At 63.7% G+C, this 17,514-nt stretch overlaps 1 protein-coding gene across 6 annotated transcripts in view; it reads left to right on the top strand.

The window, feature by feature from the left end:
* The window catches only part of KCNT1 (potassium sodium-activated channel subfamily T member 1), a 70,381-nt gene that overhangs the window by 41,079 nt on the left and 11,788 nt on the right, over positions 1-17,514 (top strand). For 5 of the 6 annotated variants that reach the window (XM_021671432.2, XM_064366097.1, XM_021671433.2 and 2 more), the window contains 13 exons: positions 1,886-2,050; positions 2,335-2,471; positions 5,269-5,332; positions 5,487-5,595; positions 6,238-6,346; positions 6,566-6,715; positions 7,075-7,313; positions 8,848-9,082; positions 11,285-11,390; positions 13,780-13,952; positions 15,935-16,006; positions 16,201-16,335; positions 17,143-17,254. In XM_021671432.2, the coding sequence (XP_021527107.2) occupies positions 1,886-2,050; positions 2,335-2,471; positions 5,269-5,332; positions 5,487-5,595; positions 6,238-6,346; positions 6,566-6,715; positions 7,075-7,313; positions 8,848-9,082; positions 11,285-11,390; positions 13,780-13,952; positions 15,935-16,006; positions 16,201-16,335; positions 17,143-17,254 (1,806 nt within the window). Of the gene's footprint in view, positions 1-21; positions 570-1,885; positions 2,051-2,334; positions 2,472-5,268; positions 5,333-5,486; positions 5,596-6,237; positions 6,347-6,565; positions 6,716-7,074; positions 7,314-8,847; positions 9,083-11,284; positions 11,391-13,779; positions 13,953-15,934; positions 16,007-16,200; positions 16,336-17,142; positions 17,255-17,514 lie in introns of those variants that run through there. The other variant, XM_021671435.2, reaches the window with a different exon arrangement.

The raw sequence follows: 17,514 nt of genomic DNA, 5'->3' as shown, positions 1-17,514 counted from the left end.
GCACAGTGTGGTGAGGGCCACTCCCTGCAGTGACACTGCCTCCCGCCTCAGCCCTCCTGCCCCAGTTCGTAAATCTCACCTCAAATTCTTGACCTTAATCACCTCTGCAAAGACCCTTTTGCAAATGAGGTCACGTTCTGAGGTCCAGGGGGACCGCTTTTAGAGCCACCCTTCACACTGCTATGGCCCCCAGCCTCTGTCCCTGGTCCTCCCCTGCCCACACTTCGCCACGTGGTCAGCACCTGCTGAGGCCACTGTGCTCGGAGGCTCTGCAGAGACCTGGGCCTCTCCAGTCTCTGAAATCCCCACAAGCTCTTCCAGAGTCGCCTCTAGAGGCCCCAGGCCCAGCTGAGGTTGGAGGATGGATCAGTAGGGCCGATGTATCCCCCTTTCCCTGTGGGCCCGCGGCTCAGCCACACGCAGCTCCACCTTCATGCGCCATCTGGCTCCTCTCCCCACCCCACACACCCCAAAGTGAAGAGGAGCCCCAGCCGACCCCAGGGTCACTTTCAAATAAAGCAGCAGCGAAGCGTGCCCTCGTGCTTCTCAGGAGACCGTGGCACCCGCAGGTAAGGGCCAAATCAGGATGTGCAGCAGGCATGTTCCTTGTTCCTCTGCTGTGTCCACAGCCTCCAGGCTGGGGCCGCCTTCCCATTCTGCTCCTGAAGCATCAGGGGCCCCCACCTCCTCTTATCTCCATCAAGAAATAAGGCCAAGTGCGGGGCTCATGCCTGTAACCCCAACATTTGGAAGGCCAAAGCGAAAGGGTCGCTTGAGCCCAGGAATTTGAGACCAGCCTGGGCAATATAGAGAGACTCCCATATCTACCAAAAAATACAAAAACCAGCTGGGTGGGTGTGATGGCATGTACCTGTAGTCCCAGCTACTTAGGAGTCTGAGGCAGGAGAATGGCTTGAGCCCTGAGGTCGAGGCTGCAGTGAGCTGTGATCGCACCACTGCACTCCAGCCTGTGCAACACAGCGAGACCTTGTCACACACACACAATAATTCATTAAAATATGTGAAATGAAGGAATGAACTTGATGCTTAGAAAAGCCAGAGCCTTTCAGTCAGGCGCGGAGGCTGCCGCCTGGAATCCCAGCGCTTTGAGGGGCCTTGGCAGGTGGATCACCCAAGGTCAGGTGTTCAAGACCAGCCTGGCCAACATGGTGAAACCCCAACTCTACTGAAAATACAAAAATTAGCCACGTGTGGTGGTGCACACCTGTAATCCCAGCTGCTCGGGTGGCTGAGGCAGGAGAATCGCTTGAACCTGGGAGGCGGAAGCTGCAATGAGCTGAGATCGAGTCACTGCACTCCAGCCTGGGAGACTGTCTCAAAAAAAGAAAAGCCAGAGGCCGTCCCCTCCAGGCAAGCCGGGCCGGTGCTGCGAGGCCCGGTGGCCTCTGTTTCGGATCTGTCCCCTTTGAGTCTGTGGAGCGTGATCCAGGGCAGGTGGAGTCCTCAGACCCACGGCCTCCAACCGCTCCCCACCTGGATGTGAGCGCCTGACTGTGAGGCCGGCGAGCGCCTGGAGGACCAGGGTCTGACTCCTGATTTGGCTGCCCTTGCTGTCAGGAGAATGATCCGTAATTCCACTGGCTGAGACTCCTCACCCTGTTTACTCCAGAATCTCCAGCTGCCCCTCTTCCCTTGGTCCCCACACATCCTGCCAGCTGGGCCTGCGTCCTGCTCTGTGTCGTCTGGGGCTGTCAGCACCTGCAGCTTCCGTGTGGGAAAGGCCCCCCTAACGTAGATATCACCCCTGAGCAGGCCCTGCCCCCGGCCCCCAGCAGACAGTCGTGTTGGGGGGCCCAGGTGCTTCCCCAGGAGCCCTCGCTGCTCCCTGCCTGGTCGCCGGCACTCACGCAGCTCTCACACGCAGTTCGAGGAGCTCGTCTACCTCTGGATGGAGCGGCAGAAGTCGGGGGGTAACTACAGTCGCCACCGCGCGCAGACGGAGAAGCACGTGGTCCTGTGCGTCAGCTCCCTCAAGATCGACCTCCTCATGGACTTCCTGAACGAGTTCTACGCCCACCCCCGGCTCCAGGTGAGGACCCCTGACCGCGGCCCCCAGAGATGCCATCTTCTCCCCAGGACTGCTTGGCAAGTCCCTGAGTCTTCTCAGCCTCAGTTTACCCCTTCAGTGAGGGTGGCAGCCCACATTTGAGTGGGGAGGGTCCTGTGGGGGCTCCTCCATTCCCTCCCACCAGATACAAGATCACAGTGAGCGCCGGGGCCCAGAGGTGGTGGGCACACACAGTCCTGAAGGCAGGGCCGCCCAGGACGGGCAGGGGCTGGCTCAGAGGGTCTGACCCTGTGCCTGGCCGGCAGGACTATTACGTGGTCATCCTGTGCCCCACGGAGATGGACGTCCAGGTGCGCAGAGTCCTGCAGATCCCACTGTGGTCCCAGCGGGTCATCTACCTCCAGGGCTCTGCACTCAAAGACCAGGACCTCATGCGGGCCAAGTGAGTGCTGGGGGGCAAAGGGGGTGGCGCAGGGTATGGGGGGGATGGGGGCAGAGGGGGCAATGTGGGGGTGAAGGAGGCAGTGTGGGGGCAAAGCGGTGGCACGGGGGCACCTTCCTGAGACAGGTCAGCTGCTCAGGGCTGGGGCATCACCATCTGTCTCATGGCCAGTGAAAGCCATGAGAGCAGTGCAGACCATTCCCCGGGTGGACCTTTTGAAGTGAACCATCCAACGTGGATTGTCTGGGGCGAACCATCCAGGGTGGATTATCTGGGGGTGAACTGTCTAGGATGAATTGTCTGGGGTGGACAGTCTGGGGTGGACTCTCTGGGGTGGACTCTCCGGGGTGGACTGGGATGGACTCTCTGGGGTAGACAGACTGGGGTGGACTCTGGGGTGATCTCTCTGGGATAGACAGTCTAGGGTGGACAGACTGGGGTGGACTCTGGGGTGGACCACCCGGGGCATCTTGCAGCTTCTCTGGCTCAGGTTCCAAGCCCAGATGAGCAGGACCCTGCAGCCAGGCCCCTTGTTCCCGCCCCATACCCACTGTGGAGCAGCCTGGGCAAGCCGCCCCAGCTGCGTCTCCGTCTCCCTCTTGCAGGATGAGGGGCAGCCTGTGCAAACTCCACCCTCCTCTGCTCCAAGTCTAGGGAAATTTTTTCTTTTTTTTCCGCAACATCTCCTTCTTAAATTTAGAGAAATTTTCTTTGTCAAGTTCTGCAGAGGCTCGAAATAGAGCAGGGGCGGGAGAGTCGGCTGCTGTGAGTCAAGGTGGGAGAATGGGGGCTGCAGATGGAGCTTCCTTTTAAAGACAGATTGGCAGAGTGACAGGGCAACAAGAGTGTACTGTTACCTGGAACTTTCCAGAATGTGTTGGTGCACTTTCTGGGACCTCCCCGGAAACCCCTCCTGGCAACATTTTCATTCCAGGAGCCTGGATGTGTCTTTAGTGGCCCAGGGTCTGTCTCCATTGCTCCCCTCCCCCTACCATGTCCAGAGCCCCAAGCTGGGGCCCACTGGCTATAGAACACTGTCTCTTTTGTGATCCTGTCCTCAGTACACAGGTTAACACACCTGCTTGGGCCCAGGGAGTGGGGAGAGGGCAGGGACATGGGCCATGCCCGCCAGGCACGGATGAGCCCAGGGCTGTGGGTGTGGGGCCTGGGCCCCTTCAGAGCAGGCAGCGATACCAGTGATGAGGTGGGACTCCGTGCCCTGAGAGGAGGCAACAGTTTCTCAGATGGCATCTCAGCAGTACTGGTCAGTTTCTGCAGCTGGGCTTTGGGGAGACCATGGAGGGGCTGGAAGTGACCACCCAGGTTCCCAGACCACAGGGTGGCCAGGACAGGGAGCGGATGGGGTCTCTGCCCCTAAGTTCCCCCCTCCCTCCTGTACCCCAGCCCAGCCCTGGGTGAATAGCTAATGGCAACATGTAAGATGGGCACCCAAGAAGCCGATGCCCAGGTCAGGTCAGCCGCCCTGGTGCCCACGTAACTGGCACACACTGAGGTGGGGTCTCCACCAGGCCTGCTCCTGCCAACCCTGGACCCCCAGCCCCTGAAATCTGGGAGTGTGGACAAATCCAGGCAGCCCCCACCAGCAGAGCCCCCTCCCAGACCTCCCAATGCCCCTCCTACCTGGGCCACCTCAGGGACAAGCTGGGGGGTAGCTTCAGAGAACACGGCTTGGGGGAGGAAGAGCAGGCACTGCCTTAGGAAGCGCCACGGGCTCCCCACTCAGGGCTGTGGCTGGGCTGGGAGAAGCTGTCAGCCAGTGTCTCCAGGACCTACTGCCTGTGCTGCTTGTGGCATCTGCCCCCCAGCCCCCACCGGCTGTCAGCCTGCACAGGCCTGGGTCCTGTGCCTTCTCAAGTGTCAGAGCTTGGAGTCTCCCTAGGGTGTCCAGAGCCTGTCAGGGAGGAGCCAGGGAGTCTAGAGAGGCCCAGGATGCCTGTGGGGGGCACTGGGATACCTGGGTGGGGGGTACAGGGATGCCTGCTGGTGGAGGGTGCACAAAGATGCCCACCAGGGGGCGCTATGATGCAGGTGGGTGGGGAGGGTACTGGGATGTCCACTGAGGGGGCACTGTGGTGCCTGACCAGCAGGGAGCAGGGGCCTCCTGCCCGCCGTCCTCCCCGCCCGCCCGCCGTCCTCCCCGCCCGCCCGCCGTCCTCCCCGCCCGCCCGCCCGCCCGCCCGCCGTCCTCCCCGCCCGCCCCGCCCGCCCGCCGTCCTCCCCCGCCCGCCCGCCCCGCCCCGCCCGCCCGCCGTCCTCCCCCGCCCGCCCGCCCCCCGTCCTCCCCGCCCGCCCCCCGTCCTCCCCGCCCGCCCCCCGTCCTCCCCGCCCGCCCCCCGTCCTCCCCGCCCGCCCCCCCGCCCGCCGTCCTCCCCGCCCGCCGTCCCGCCCGCCCACCCGCCGTCCCGCCCGCCGTCCTCCCCGCCCGCCGTCCTCCCCGCCCGCCCCGCCCGCCCGCCGTCCTCCCCGCCCGCCCGCCCGCCGTCCTCCCCGCCCGCCGTCCTCCCCACCCGCCGTCCCGCCCGCCGTCCTCCCCACCCGCCGTCCCGCCCGCCGTCCTCCCCACCCGCCGTCCCGCCCGCCCACCCGTCGTCCTGCCCGCCCTCCTCTCCGCCCACCCGCCGTCCTCCCATCCTCCTAAAATCTTCCTGCACACCTGCTGCACCGACCTCCTCCCAGGGGAGGACCTCCCCTCCCCACCTCACCTCCAACCCCGCCCCCCCAGCTGTGCTGCCCGCCTCCCCTGCTTCACCCTCGCTCAGGCCCTGGTGCGTTGCAGGATGGACAATGGGGAGGCCTGCTTCATTCTCAGCAGCAGAAACGAGGTGGACCGCACAGCAGCAGTGAGTGAGGCTGAGGCCCCACCCGGGCGGGAAGGGCACCGTGGGGTGGGGAATCGGGGTCCCTGAGGGAAGAGACCTGCCTCAGGCTGCTGGTGCCACCTAGCAACCCACAGAGGCCAGCCGTCCTGCACTGACCAACCACCCACCCCACCAGGACCACCAGACCATCCTGCGTGCCTGGGCCGTGAAGGACTTCGCCCCCAACTGCCCCCTCTACGTCCAGATCCTCAAGCCTGAAAACAAGTTTCACGTCAAGTTCGCCGGTGCGTCTGGGGCAGGGCACGTGTGCACGTAGTTAGGCAAGCTGTCTGGGGAGTGGAGGGGGCTGGCTTGGAGCCCCTCACACAAGCACACCAGGACGTGCTGGAGGGGACGGTGGACCCCCATCCTCACTGCATCCCAGAAGGGGGCTATGAGGTCTGAGCTCTTCATATGAACAGTCTTCCACTGGGGCCCTGGGGTCAGTGAAGGCGGCGTCAGAGTCAGGTGGGGACAGAAGCACCATCTGATGGGCACCTCTATGGGCAGGGCACCCCGGGGGCAGGGGGCAGGGCCCACTCGGGGTGCCTGAGGGAAAGTGGGCAGGGCCCACACGGGGTGCCCAAAGGACAGGGCCAGGGTCCACATGGCGTGCCCGGGACCCACCCAGCCCTGGAGCTCCTTGTTGAGCTGCAGAGAAGCAGGGGGTTGGTGGAAGGTCCACAGAGGCTCAGGCCAAGTAACGTATTGGTGTCCGGAGACTCTCGAGGTGGAGATGCTGGAGCTGGACGGCAGACACGTGGGGGCTCCAGGGGGGCACAGGTGAGGGTGCGTCTGCACAGCCCCTTCAGGAAGGGGGCAGGTGCTGTGGGGGAGGAGAGAAGCGGCAGGGTGGCAAGTGAACCCGCCTCCCCTCCTGCCCGCAGACCACGTGGTGTGTGAGGAGGAGTGTAAGTATGCCATGCTGGCGCTCAACTGCATCTGCCCGGCCACCTCCACGCTCATCACCCTGCTGGTGCACACGTCCCGCGGCCAGTGAGTGCCCGGCCGGCGCAGGGAGACAAGGCGGGGCCTGCGTGGGGCGGGGACGGGCTTCCCGGAGGAGGGGCTCGTGGTGGGGCGCGTGGCGGGCAAAAGTCCCGCACAGGGAGGGGTCCAGCCAGGGGGAGCGGAGGGTCGGCCGGAGACCTGGCCGGGCAGGAGGGGCGGCCACGGCCGAGGGTGACGGTCCCCTGGCCCCGCTCCGGCCCACAGGGAGGGACAGGAGTCCCCAGAGCAGTGGCAGCGCATGTACGGGCGCTGCTCCGGCAACGAGGTGTACCACATCCGCATGGGCGACAGCAAGTTCTTCCGCGAGTACGAGGGCAAGAGCTTCACGTACGCAGCCTTCCACGCCCACAAGAAGTAAGGGCAGGCCACGCCCGTAGGGCTGGCGCTCTCCCGCCCAGTCGGGCAGGGGTGGCCCTGCGGCGGGGCAGCCAGTCATCCTGCCCGGTGAGGGCGGCCGCAGGGCCGGGGTCCAGGTCCGCATGAAAACCTGCCACACAGTCCTCCCTGAGGCTCCTCCCAGGCTCGTGGGCTGCTCCCAGCTCTCTGGTCCCCAACACTCCTGGGACAGGAGGGCTCGGCCAAGGGCCCTGACCTCAGATGGCCCCCAGGAGGAAGACGGAGGAGCTCCGGGGGGGACTCCGGTGATTGGCAGGCAGGGAGCGGGACAGGGCGGGCGCGGCGGCGGTGCCTGCAGCTGTGGTGCCGCCGCCCAGGTACGGTGTGTGCCTCATCGGTCTGAAGCGGGAGGACGACAAGAGCATCCTGTTGAACCCGGGGCCGCGGCACATCCTGGCCGCCTCCGACACGTGCTTCTACATCAACATCACCAAGGAGGAGAACTCGGCCTTCATCTTCAAGCAGGAGGAGAAGCGGAAGAAGAGGGCGTTCTCGGGGCAGGGGCTGCACGAGGGTCCGGCCCGCCTGCCCGTGCACAGCATCATCGCCTCCATGGGTGAGCCAGGGCCGGTGCGCGGGGCTCCCTGGGCCTGCTCCTCCAGGGCCTGGCTGCCGGTGGGGCGGGGCGGGGCGGGGCGGGGCGGGGCGGGGCGGGGCGGGGCGGGGCGGGGCGGGGCGGGGCGGGGCGGGGCGGGGCGGGGCGGGGCAGGAGACTAGGTGAAGTGGGCAGGATACCAGGAGGGGCGGGGCCAGAGGTGGGGCGGGACCGGAGACCAGCTAGGGTGAGACTGGAGCCCAGGAGGGGTGGGGTCGCAGACCAGGTGGGGTAGGGCCGGAGGCAGGGCAGGGAGGGGTGGGTTCAGGGACCAGGCAGGGCCAGAGACCAGGAAGGGCCAGAGTGGGAGACCAGGAGGGGCGTGGTGGGACAGGGCAGGGCTGGAGACCAGACCTAGCTCCTCTTGGCCTGTTCCTCCATCCTTGGACAAGTGGAGTCTCTCTGGGCCTGTTTTGAATCTGTCAAACAGAAGTTGTCCTGGACTTCCTGTGGCCACCTTTGTGGGCATCGCTCACTGTGTCCAAGTGCCTGTCCAAGTAGGGCTACCCACAGGACCAGCTGGCACTTCAACCAGAGGCCCCTGATGGTCCCATCAGCCCAGAGGGTCCCATCAGCCCAGAGGGTCTGCTTCATGTGTGTCCCTCAAATAGCCTGGGGCCCTGGCATCCACGGGGCTGGGAGTTGGCTGGATGAGGTGGCTGAGGGCTTTGGCCTCTTCTCACGCCTCCAGGCTCCTCCCGGGGTGCTGTGTGCCAGGCTGGGTCAGTCCAGGTCAGTCCGGGTCAGGCTGGGTCAGGCTGCCTTTGAGCAGGTGCAGGCTCGTGGCCCCAAGGGCACCACCCATAATGGCGTTGCCCCCTCCCCAGCCAGGCCTTCCTGAGGGACAGTTAGGGAGCAAGTCAGGCCAGGAAGCCACTCAGGCTACAGACCCACATGCCGGGTCTCTGTACAGTGGCCCAGGCAGAGGCTGACCCTATCTTCACCTGCATGGCAGGCCCTCTGCCCCTAGGTGGCTTCCAGGAAACCAGGGTGCCTCAGGCAACCCTCGCTGCACCCGCAGAGGCCCTGGGCCACACCTGGAGGTCCACAGCCCCTACCTGGCAGCCTGGGGATGGTGCAGGAGTGACTGAGTCTGCTCCCACAGGCCAGGCTGCCCCACTGGCCCTGTCCACCAGGCAGGCTGACCAGCGGCACGGGCCCCCAAGGCTGAGACCCCTGAGCCCAGGATCGGCCAACCCCTTCCTCAGGCAGTTGGTACTGAGGCCACCGTAGCTGCCCTGGGTGGCGCCGATGGGGCGATGGGGCGATGGGGCACTGGGGCCCCCGGGTGTTTGCTCAACATCATCACCACCCTGGAGGCTGCTGACCCCGTTGTATGGAGGGGGAAACAGGCACAGATAGACACTCCCCAGCTGAAGCACAGGAGATAGGCCATGACAGGTCTCCAGAGCTGACTGTTTGAGTTCTGGGAACTCACATACTGGCCCTGGAGGGTGGGAGTTGGGCTGCGGCCGAGCACGGAGCTCTGTTCCAGGGACGGTAGCCATGGACCTGCAGGGCACAGAGCACCGGCCCACGCAGAGTGTTGGGGGCGGCGGGGGCAGCAAGCTGGCACTGCCCACGGAGAACGGCTCAGGCAGCCGGCGACCCAGCATCGCACCCGTCCTGGAGCTGGCTGACAGCTCGGCCCTGCTGCCTTGCGACCTGCTGAGTGACCAGTCGGAGGACGAGGTGACACCCTCGGACGACGAGGGGCTCTCCGTGGTGGAGTGAGTGCGGCCTTGCAGACAGCTCCGTGGTGCGGGGGGGCCGTGCTGGGTGGTAGCCCATGCACTGAGCTGCAGCTTCCAGACAGCTCCGTGGGGTCTTCAGAGGACGCGATGCAGACATCAGAGCCACAGCACTGTGGTCCCCAGGAGCACCTTGAGTGTCACTGGGATAGGGTGTGCTGGACTGTACCCTTCTCAGTTGGGGCTGGGGGTGCAGAGCTAATTGGGGCGAGGCAGCTCACTGAGGCGAGGGCTGCATGTCGGGCACCTGGCAGGGCCACCCGTGGAGAGGGGCCCTTCCCACCCACCTTGCCAGCCCCACAGTGGCTCAGCCACTCTGAATCAGACCCCAGCCACCCTCGTCCACCCTGAGCCCTGAGTCTCCCCTCAGTGCCACAGAGCACAGAGGGTCACAGCCCGCCTGGCCAGGGGTGGGTGTCCTCTGAGCAGGGTCCCTGTGCAACCCCTAGGCAAGGCAGCATCTCGGCCTGGAAACCACAGCCCATCCTAAGCTGTTATCCAGGCCTGGGCTTGGGGCCAAGTCCTCCTGCTTCACATGATGAGACAGGAGGTCCCAGTCTGTTCTCAGCAACTTCCGCCTCTTGGCCTCAGGCTGGACAGACAAGTGCCCCCGCAGGGCCTGAGGGCCCGCCCTCCTCCGGCTGCCTGACTCTGCCCGGCCTTTGCCTCTGGGGTGGGGTCCACTCGCTGTAATGACAGCCCAGCTGCTGGGAAACCACACTCAGCCGTTGCGTGTGTGTGTGTTGGGTGCTGCTGGGACGGGGTGGTGGTCTGCTGGGGACAGCAGCCTGGCTAGAAAAGCACGTGGGTAACAGCCCAAGGCCAGAGTGCCTGCCCCACTGGCCTGGGGTGCTGGGGACCTCAGGGAGGCATGGTGGGTGGGCAGAGCCCTGTGGGTTTCACCTGTGGCTGCAAGGCCTCATCTAAGCTGATTGTGGGGGAAAAAGGCCATGTAGGGCATGGGGGTGGGTGTGCAACGGGGGTGTGTTCTGTGTGTGTCCATGTGTATGTGATGTACATTGTGTTCTTGTGTGATATGTTGTGTGTCCGTGTGTATGACGTGTATTGTGTCCATGTGTGTGTTGTGTCCGTGTGTTGTTTCCGTGTGTGTCGTGTGTCTGGGTGTGTGATTTTTGTGTCACATGTGGTGTGTGGGGTGTGTGTGGTATGTGTTGTGTGTCTGTTGGGTCTGTATGATGTGTGGTATGTGTCTTGTGTGTGGTGTGTTTGGATGTGTGTGGCGTGTTTGTGGCGTGCTGTGTCATGTGTGTGTCGTGTGGTATGCATTGTCTGTAGTGTATATGTTGTGTGTGTTGTGCATGTGTGCATGTCTGCATGTGTGTATTTCAGTGTGCCTGTAGGTGTTGTCTGTGCACGCATCTCCATGTGTGTACATATGTGAACATTTCCACTGTGTGTGTTGGGTGGAGTCTCACTCCAGACCCTCAGGGAAGGATAGGCCCAGGGCACAGCCCACCTCCTGCCCTGCCCTGCCCCATCTCGCCTCGCCTCCTGCCCCGCCCCACCCCTGCCCCGCCCCACCCCTGCCCCGCCTCCTGCCCCGCCCCACCCCTGCCCCGCCTCCTGCCCCACCCCACCCCTGCCCCGCCTCCTGCCCCACCCCACCCCGCCCCTGCCCCACCTCTGCCCCACCCCACCTCTGCCCACCCCAAAGTAGCCAAGAGCTGACCACTGGGGGGGGCGGGTCCTGGGCTGACCAGATGAGGGGTGAGCCCTGTGGCCAGCCCCTCCCACAGCTGGGTGAGGGCAGCAGCAGTGAGGGCCCTTCTCACCCCGCTGTCTCCTCCAGTCCTCTAAGGCCCTGGTAGGGCCAAGTCATAGCTTCCCCAACCCTGGCCTTGCAGCCACTGCTGACCCATCAGGCAGGCCCGAGTCCTTAAGGCTTGGCACCTGCATGGGTGCCCTGGGCACTGCCCTGTGGGACACACTGGGTCCTGGGTGCCAAGGCTGGATAGGCTCCACAACACGGTGGCCACAGGCTCAGCTGGAGGAACATTTCCTGATGCCCAGGTGGTTGAGGGCAGACCAGGCCACTGTGCCCCTGAGCAGCGTGGCTGTGGGTCAAGTGGATGCCTTTGAATCCCCTAGCTCGAGGGGGGCCCCAGAGCAGACCCAGCCACCTCTGCGCAGCTGTGCTGAGGGCTCCCGTCTCCTGCCCAGGTACGTGAAGGGATACCCTCCCAACTCGCCCTACATTGGCAGCTCCCCAACCCTGTGCCACCTCCTGCCTGTGAAAGCCCCATTCTGCTGCCTGCGGCTGGACAAGGTAAGGCTGGCTGCTCTGCTGCACTCTGCAGCCCCCGACGCCGGCACCAGGCTGCGCACACCTGCCCTGATTTCTCTTTGGTCGTGTTACACTTCCATATCGTTGCAAACTTCTAGCAAAGCTGCACAAATGCTCCAAGGGAGCTGTGCAGACCCTGCCCCAGAGTCAGCAGACGGCCTCTTCCCGCCCCTTTCGCACTCTCCCGGTTTCTACGTTAGGGACATCTGTTTGCTTAACTTTTTGGTTATTACTACTATTATTATTCAAAATGGGTTTCACTCCCGTTGTGCAGGCTGGAGTGCAGTGGCACGATCTCGGCTCACAGCAACCTCTACTTCCCGGGTTCAAGCAATTCTCCTGCCTCAGCCTCCCAAGTACCTGGGACTAGAGACACACACCACCACGCCCAGCTAATTTTTGTATTTTTAAGAGACGGGGTTTCATCATGTTGGTCAGGCTGGTCTCAATCTCTTGACCTCGTGATCCGCCCACCTCAGCCTCCCAAAGTGCTTACAGGCATGAGCCACTGCGCCCACCCACATCTGGCTAATTTTTATATTTTTAGAAGAGATGGGGTTTAGCCATGTTGGCCAGGCTGGTCTTGAACTCCTGACCTCAGGTCATCCACCCGCCTCAGCCTCCCACTCCTGACCTCAGGTGATTCACTTGCCTCAGCCTCCCACAGTGCTAGGATTACAGGCGTGAGCTCCCGTGCCCGGCCTTCTGAACCATTTTGAGAACCGGTTGGAGCCACCGCTCCCCTTTCCCCTAATACATCCACATGCGTTTCCAAAGATCAAGGACCATCTTGTAACCACAGTTCAGTCGTCAGGACAGGGGGCCCAGGCCAGCATCAGTGTCTGATCCACAGTCCAAGTTCGGATTGTGCCGAGGGCCCCAGCGGCCTTCCTTGTCCTTCGTGGTAGCGTTATCGCCACTGGAAGCCTGTCCCGCTGTCTTTTAGCGCTCCTTTCTCATTGCTGTCCCTCAATCTGGAATATTCCCTGCAGAGCGGGGACCACTGACTTGGTGGCGGGTGGGTTTGCTGACGCTTCCTGGTAGTGGGATGCTGCCTGCGTGTGGGGCCGGCCCTCCCTGGAAGCTCGGGGGGTCAACTGTCAGGTCACTGGTGATGTTAACCTGGATCTCATGGCAAGGCGGGGTTTCCCACCGTGAAAGTTACTGTTTCCCTTCTGGAGTCAGCAGCTTCTCCGTGGGGGACACTTTGAGATCAGGAAAACAAACCACTGGACTGGACATGAGGCTTCAGCATCAATCACTGGGTTTTTTTAAATTATTATTCGTTGTTGTTTTTTGTTTTTTTTTTGAGACGGGGTCACACTCTGTCATCTGGGCTACATTGCAGTGGTGGGAATCATAGCTCACTACAGCCTTCACCTCCCAGGTTCAAGGGGTCCTCCCACCTCAGCCTCCCAAGTGGCTGGGACCACAGGCACGCACCACCACACCTGGCTAATTTATTTATTTTTATTTTAGTAGAGATGGGGTCTCCCTACGTGGTCTGGGCTAGACTCGAACTCCTGGACTCAAGTGATCCTCCCACCTCAGCCTCCCAAAGTGCTGGGGTTACAGGCATCAGCCACGATGCCAGCCATCAGTGATGGTTTCCAGTTCCAGAATCTCTCTCCAGCTGTGTGTTAGTACTCGGCCATGGAGGGGTCCCCCCACCCCGTGTGTGTGTTCTTTACAGCCTGTGGGCTCCTGGCTGACTCTGTGGGTTGTAATCTGTCACTGACCCTTGCAATGGCGTCATCCCTGACAGGTCATTATTGATTCTGATGCTTGGACCGCCGAGTTCGCTGAGCAGGGTGGGGGCCTTTGAGTGGCTTCTGGGTGCTTCTGATGTGACCCCCTCACCCTTTGAGCTCATCTGTGTTTCCAACCTGAGATGTTCCAGCCCCCTTCTGGCCTTCCCCTGCTCCAGTTCTGGAATCAACCACTTCTCCAAGGAACCCTGATTCCTTTTAGTGGAAAATGATGATTAGAAACCAAAATCTGGGCACGTGGTGTGCTCGCTGCTGCTGGGACATCCCCACTCTGAGCCTCTTGGTGAACAAAACAAGAAAGTGTGCGCATGCACACACATGATGTGTATCTATGCTCATGCCTAGCTCTCTAGGTACATGCCAAAACCACACGTTCACATGGGCGCCGCTCTTTCCACCCCGACATGACTGCTCTGTGCCGCCTGTGGGCACAGCTGTGGTGTCTGGCAATGCCTGCAGCTCCCACCGGGTGCATGTAGGCCATGAAAGGGCTGTGGGCTGAGAGGCTGATGGTTGGGTGTTCGTGGGAATTGTTTGGTGAGGGATCTGGGAGGGCCCCAGTGGACACAGGAGCCAGCCCTGACTCCAGCGTCTGCCCCCAGGGCTGCAAGCACAACAGCTATGAAGACGCCAAGGCCTACGGGTTCAAGAACAAGCTGATCATCGTGTCGGCAGAGACGGCCGGCAATGGGCTGTACAACTTCATCGTGCCGCTGCGGGCCTACTACAGGTCCCGCAAGGAGCTGAACCCCATCGTCCTGCTGCTGGACAACAAGTGAGGCTCCTGGGGCTCAGCCCACCCTGCCCACCCTGCCCACCCGGGCCCTCAGACCTGCAGCCAGCAGCTTCCCCCACCAGGCCCACCCTCACCTTCACAGAGGGCACGGGAACATGGGGACTCTGGCCCAGTCCTCTCAGCTTTCCTACTGCTAAAAAGTGGGGCTTTCCTCCCTGCTCCCCCCTCCTCCTGCTCCCAGTTCCTCTGATTCCCAGCTCCTCCCACTCATAGCTCCTCCCCACTCCCAGCTCCCCGCTCCTCCCGGCTCTCAGCTCCTCTGGCTCTCAGCTCCTCCCCACTTCCAGCTCCCCGCTCCTCCCGGCTCTCAGCTCCTCTGGCTCTCAGCTCCTCCCCACTCCCAGTCCCTCCCCACTCCCAGCTCCCCCCCACTCCCAGCTCCCCCCCACTCCCAGCTCCTCTGGCTCTCAGCTCCTCCCCACTCCCAGTTCCTCCCCACTCCCAGCCCCTCCCCACTCCCAGCTCCTCCCCACTCCCAGCTTCTCCCCACTCCCAGCTCCTCCCCACTCCCAGCTCCTCTGGCTCTCAGCTCCTCCTGGCTCCCAGCTCCTCCCCACTCCCAGCTCCTCTGGCTCTCAGCTCCTCCCCACTCCCAGGTCCTCTGGCTCTCAACTCCTCCCCACTCCCAGCTTCTCTGGCTCTCAGCTCCTCTGGCTCTCAGCTCTTCCTGGCTCCCAGCTCCTCCTCACTCCCAGTCCCTCCCCACCCCCAGCTCCTCCCACTCATAGCTCCTCCCCACTCCTAGCTCCTCTGGCTCTCAGCTCCTCCCCACTCCCAGCTCCTCTGGCTCTCAGCTCCTCCCCACTCCCAGCTTCTCTGGCTCTCAGCTCCTCCTGGCACTCAGCTCCTCCCCACTCCTACCTCCTCCAGCTCCCAGCTCCTCCCCACTCCCAGCTCCTCCCCACTCCCAGCTCCTCTGGCTCTCAGCTCCTCCCCACTCCCAGCTTCTCTGGCTCTCAGCTCCTCTGGCTCTCAGCTCCTCCTGGCACTCAGCTCCTCCCCACTCCTACCTCCTCCAGCTCTCAACTCCTCCCCACTCCCAGCTCCTCCCCACTCCCAGCTCCTCTGGCTCTCAGCTCCTCCCCACTCCCAGCTTCTCTGGCTCTCAGCTCCTCCTGGCTCTCAGCTTCTCCCCACTTCTACCTCCTCCAGCTCCTAGCTCCTCCCCGCTCCCAGCTCCTCTGGCTCTCAGCTCCTCCCCCTCCCAGCTCCTCCTCACTCCCAGTCCCTCCCCACTCCCAGTTCCTCCCCACTCCCAGCTCCTCTGGCTCTCAGCTCCTCCCCCTCCCAGCTCCTCTGGCTCTCAGCTCCTCCTGGGTCTCGGCTCCTTCCCACTCCCACCTCCTCCAGCTCTCAACTCCTCCCCGCTCCCAGATCCTCTAGCTCCCAGCTGCTCCCCACTCCCAGCTCCTCCCCTTTCCTAGTTCTTCTGTCTCCCAGCTCCTCCTGCTCCCAGCTCTTCCCCACTCCCAGCTCCTCCCCAATCCCAGTTCTTCCCTGCTCCCAGCTCCCCTGGCTCACAGCTCCTCCCTGCTCTCAGCTCCTGTGGCTCCCAGCCCCTCCTGCTCTGGTCCTCTCTCCCCCTTTTCCCCTCCTCCCTTGTCACTCCTTCTGTCCTGTTTGCCTCCTGCCCCACTCACTCTGAGCCCCAGGGATGGGGGGACACATGGCTCTTCCTCCTGAGCACCTTTTTGCCCAGGGGACCCTGGGGCCCTGACACCTGAGCCCAGGGTCATCTGGCTGTGTGACCTCAGCAGGTCCACCCTCCCAGGCCTTGGTTTCCCCTTGAACAAAATAAAGAATGGCCCATTGGCCTTAAAGCACCCCCCCAGGGCCCATAACGTGGTTCTGAGGGCCCTCTGCCTGGTCCAGCTCTGCACATGGAGAGTAGGGACCCGAGGGGCCTTGGGAGGGCAGGCCTTGGAGCAGGATGGGCCCCTCCAGGACCACTGTCCCCACAGGCCCGACCACCACTTCCTGGAAGCCATCTGCTGTTTCCCCATGGTCTACTACATGGAGGGCTCCGTGGACAAGTAAGGCATGGTCAGCCGTGGCTCAGGAGGGCTCCACACCCACCCTCCCCTCCTCTTCCAATGTCTGGGGTGGCACCTGACCGCAGGTGGGGGTAGGGGGCTGAGGTCCTCCTGCCTCCCTGACCAAATCCCGGGGGCCTGTGGGTGGGGAGTGGGCCGCATCCTCAGGCAGGGGGATCCCGTCCCACCACCAGCCTGGACAGCCTGCTGCAGTGCGGTATCATCTACGCCGACAACCTGGTGGTGGTGGATAAGGAGAGCACCATGAGCGCCGAGGAGGACTACATGGCAGACGCCAAGACCATCGTCAACGTGCAGACCATGTTCCGGTGCGTGCGGCCTCCAAACCACCCCACAGCCACGACCACGGGCCCCGCCCTGACACTCTCACAGCCCCGACCACGGCCCCCACCCCAACACCCCCACAGCCCCGACCATGGCTCCCACCCCAACACCCCCACAGCCCCGACCACAGGCCCCACCCCAACACCCCCACAGCCCTGACCACGGGCCCCACCCCAACACCCCCACAGCCACGACCACGGCCCCCGCCCTGACACCCCCCACAGCCACGACCACGGGCCCCACCCCGACACCCCCCACGGCCACGACCACGGCCCCCGCCCTGACACCCCCCACGGCCCCGACCACGGCCCCCACCCCGACACCCCCATAGCCCTGACCACGGGCCCCGCCCCGACACCCCCCACAGCCACGACCACGGGCCCTGTCACGACACCCCCACAGCCCTGACCACGGGCCCCGCCCCGACACCCCCCACAGCCCCGACCACGGGCCCTGTCACGACACCCCCACAGCCCCAACCACGGCCCCTGCCCCGACACCCCCCACAGCCCCGACCACAGCCCCCGCCCCGACACCCCACAGCCCCGACCACGGCCCCTGCCCCGACACCCCCCACAGCCACAACCACGGCCCCCGCCCCAACACCCCCACAGCCACGACCACGGCCCCCGCCCCGACACCCTCACAGCCACGACCACAGCCCCCACCCTAAGACCCCCTACAGATATGGGTCCCCACCCTGAGACCCTCACAGCCACAGTCATGGGTCCCACCCTGAGACCCCTCCAACCATGACCGTGGCCCTGCCCTGAGCCTCCTGCCTTCCCCAGGCTCTTTCCCAGCCTCAGCATCACCACGGAGCTCACCCACCCTTCCAACATGCGCTTCATGCAGTTCCGTGCCAAGGACAGCTACTCTCTGGCTCTTTCCAAACTAGAAAAGGTGAGTAGTCCTGCCCTGTGCCAGCTGCCACCCCAGGAGCCCGGAACGAGTGGGAGAGAAGGGGATCGGGGCAAGGGGGCCGGTGCCATGGGAGGCTGGGCTCCTGCCCCCTCCTGCTGGGGAGCTCAGGCGAGGAGGCGGGGGCCCAGCATGGACAAGACCCTCTTGATGGTGGAGCCGGGTGATGGGCAGGGCGCTTCCCTGACTGTGTGTGGAGCGCTGGGAATGTGGCCTGGAGCAGCCCTCCATCTCCCTGAGCA

The sequence above is a fragment of the Aotus nancymaae genome, unplaced genomic scaffold (assembly GCF_030222135.1).
Source record: "Aotus nancymaae isolate 86718 unplaced genomic scaffold, 86718_ANA_hifiasm-v0.15.2.pri h1tg000063l, whole genome shotgun sequence".
NCBI classification, from domain to species: Eukaryota; Metazoa; Chordata; class Mammalia; order Primates; family Aotidae; genus Aotus; species Aotus nancymaae.
This window is presented reverse-complemented; position numbering and strand designations above follow the sequence as displayed.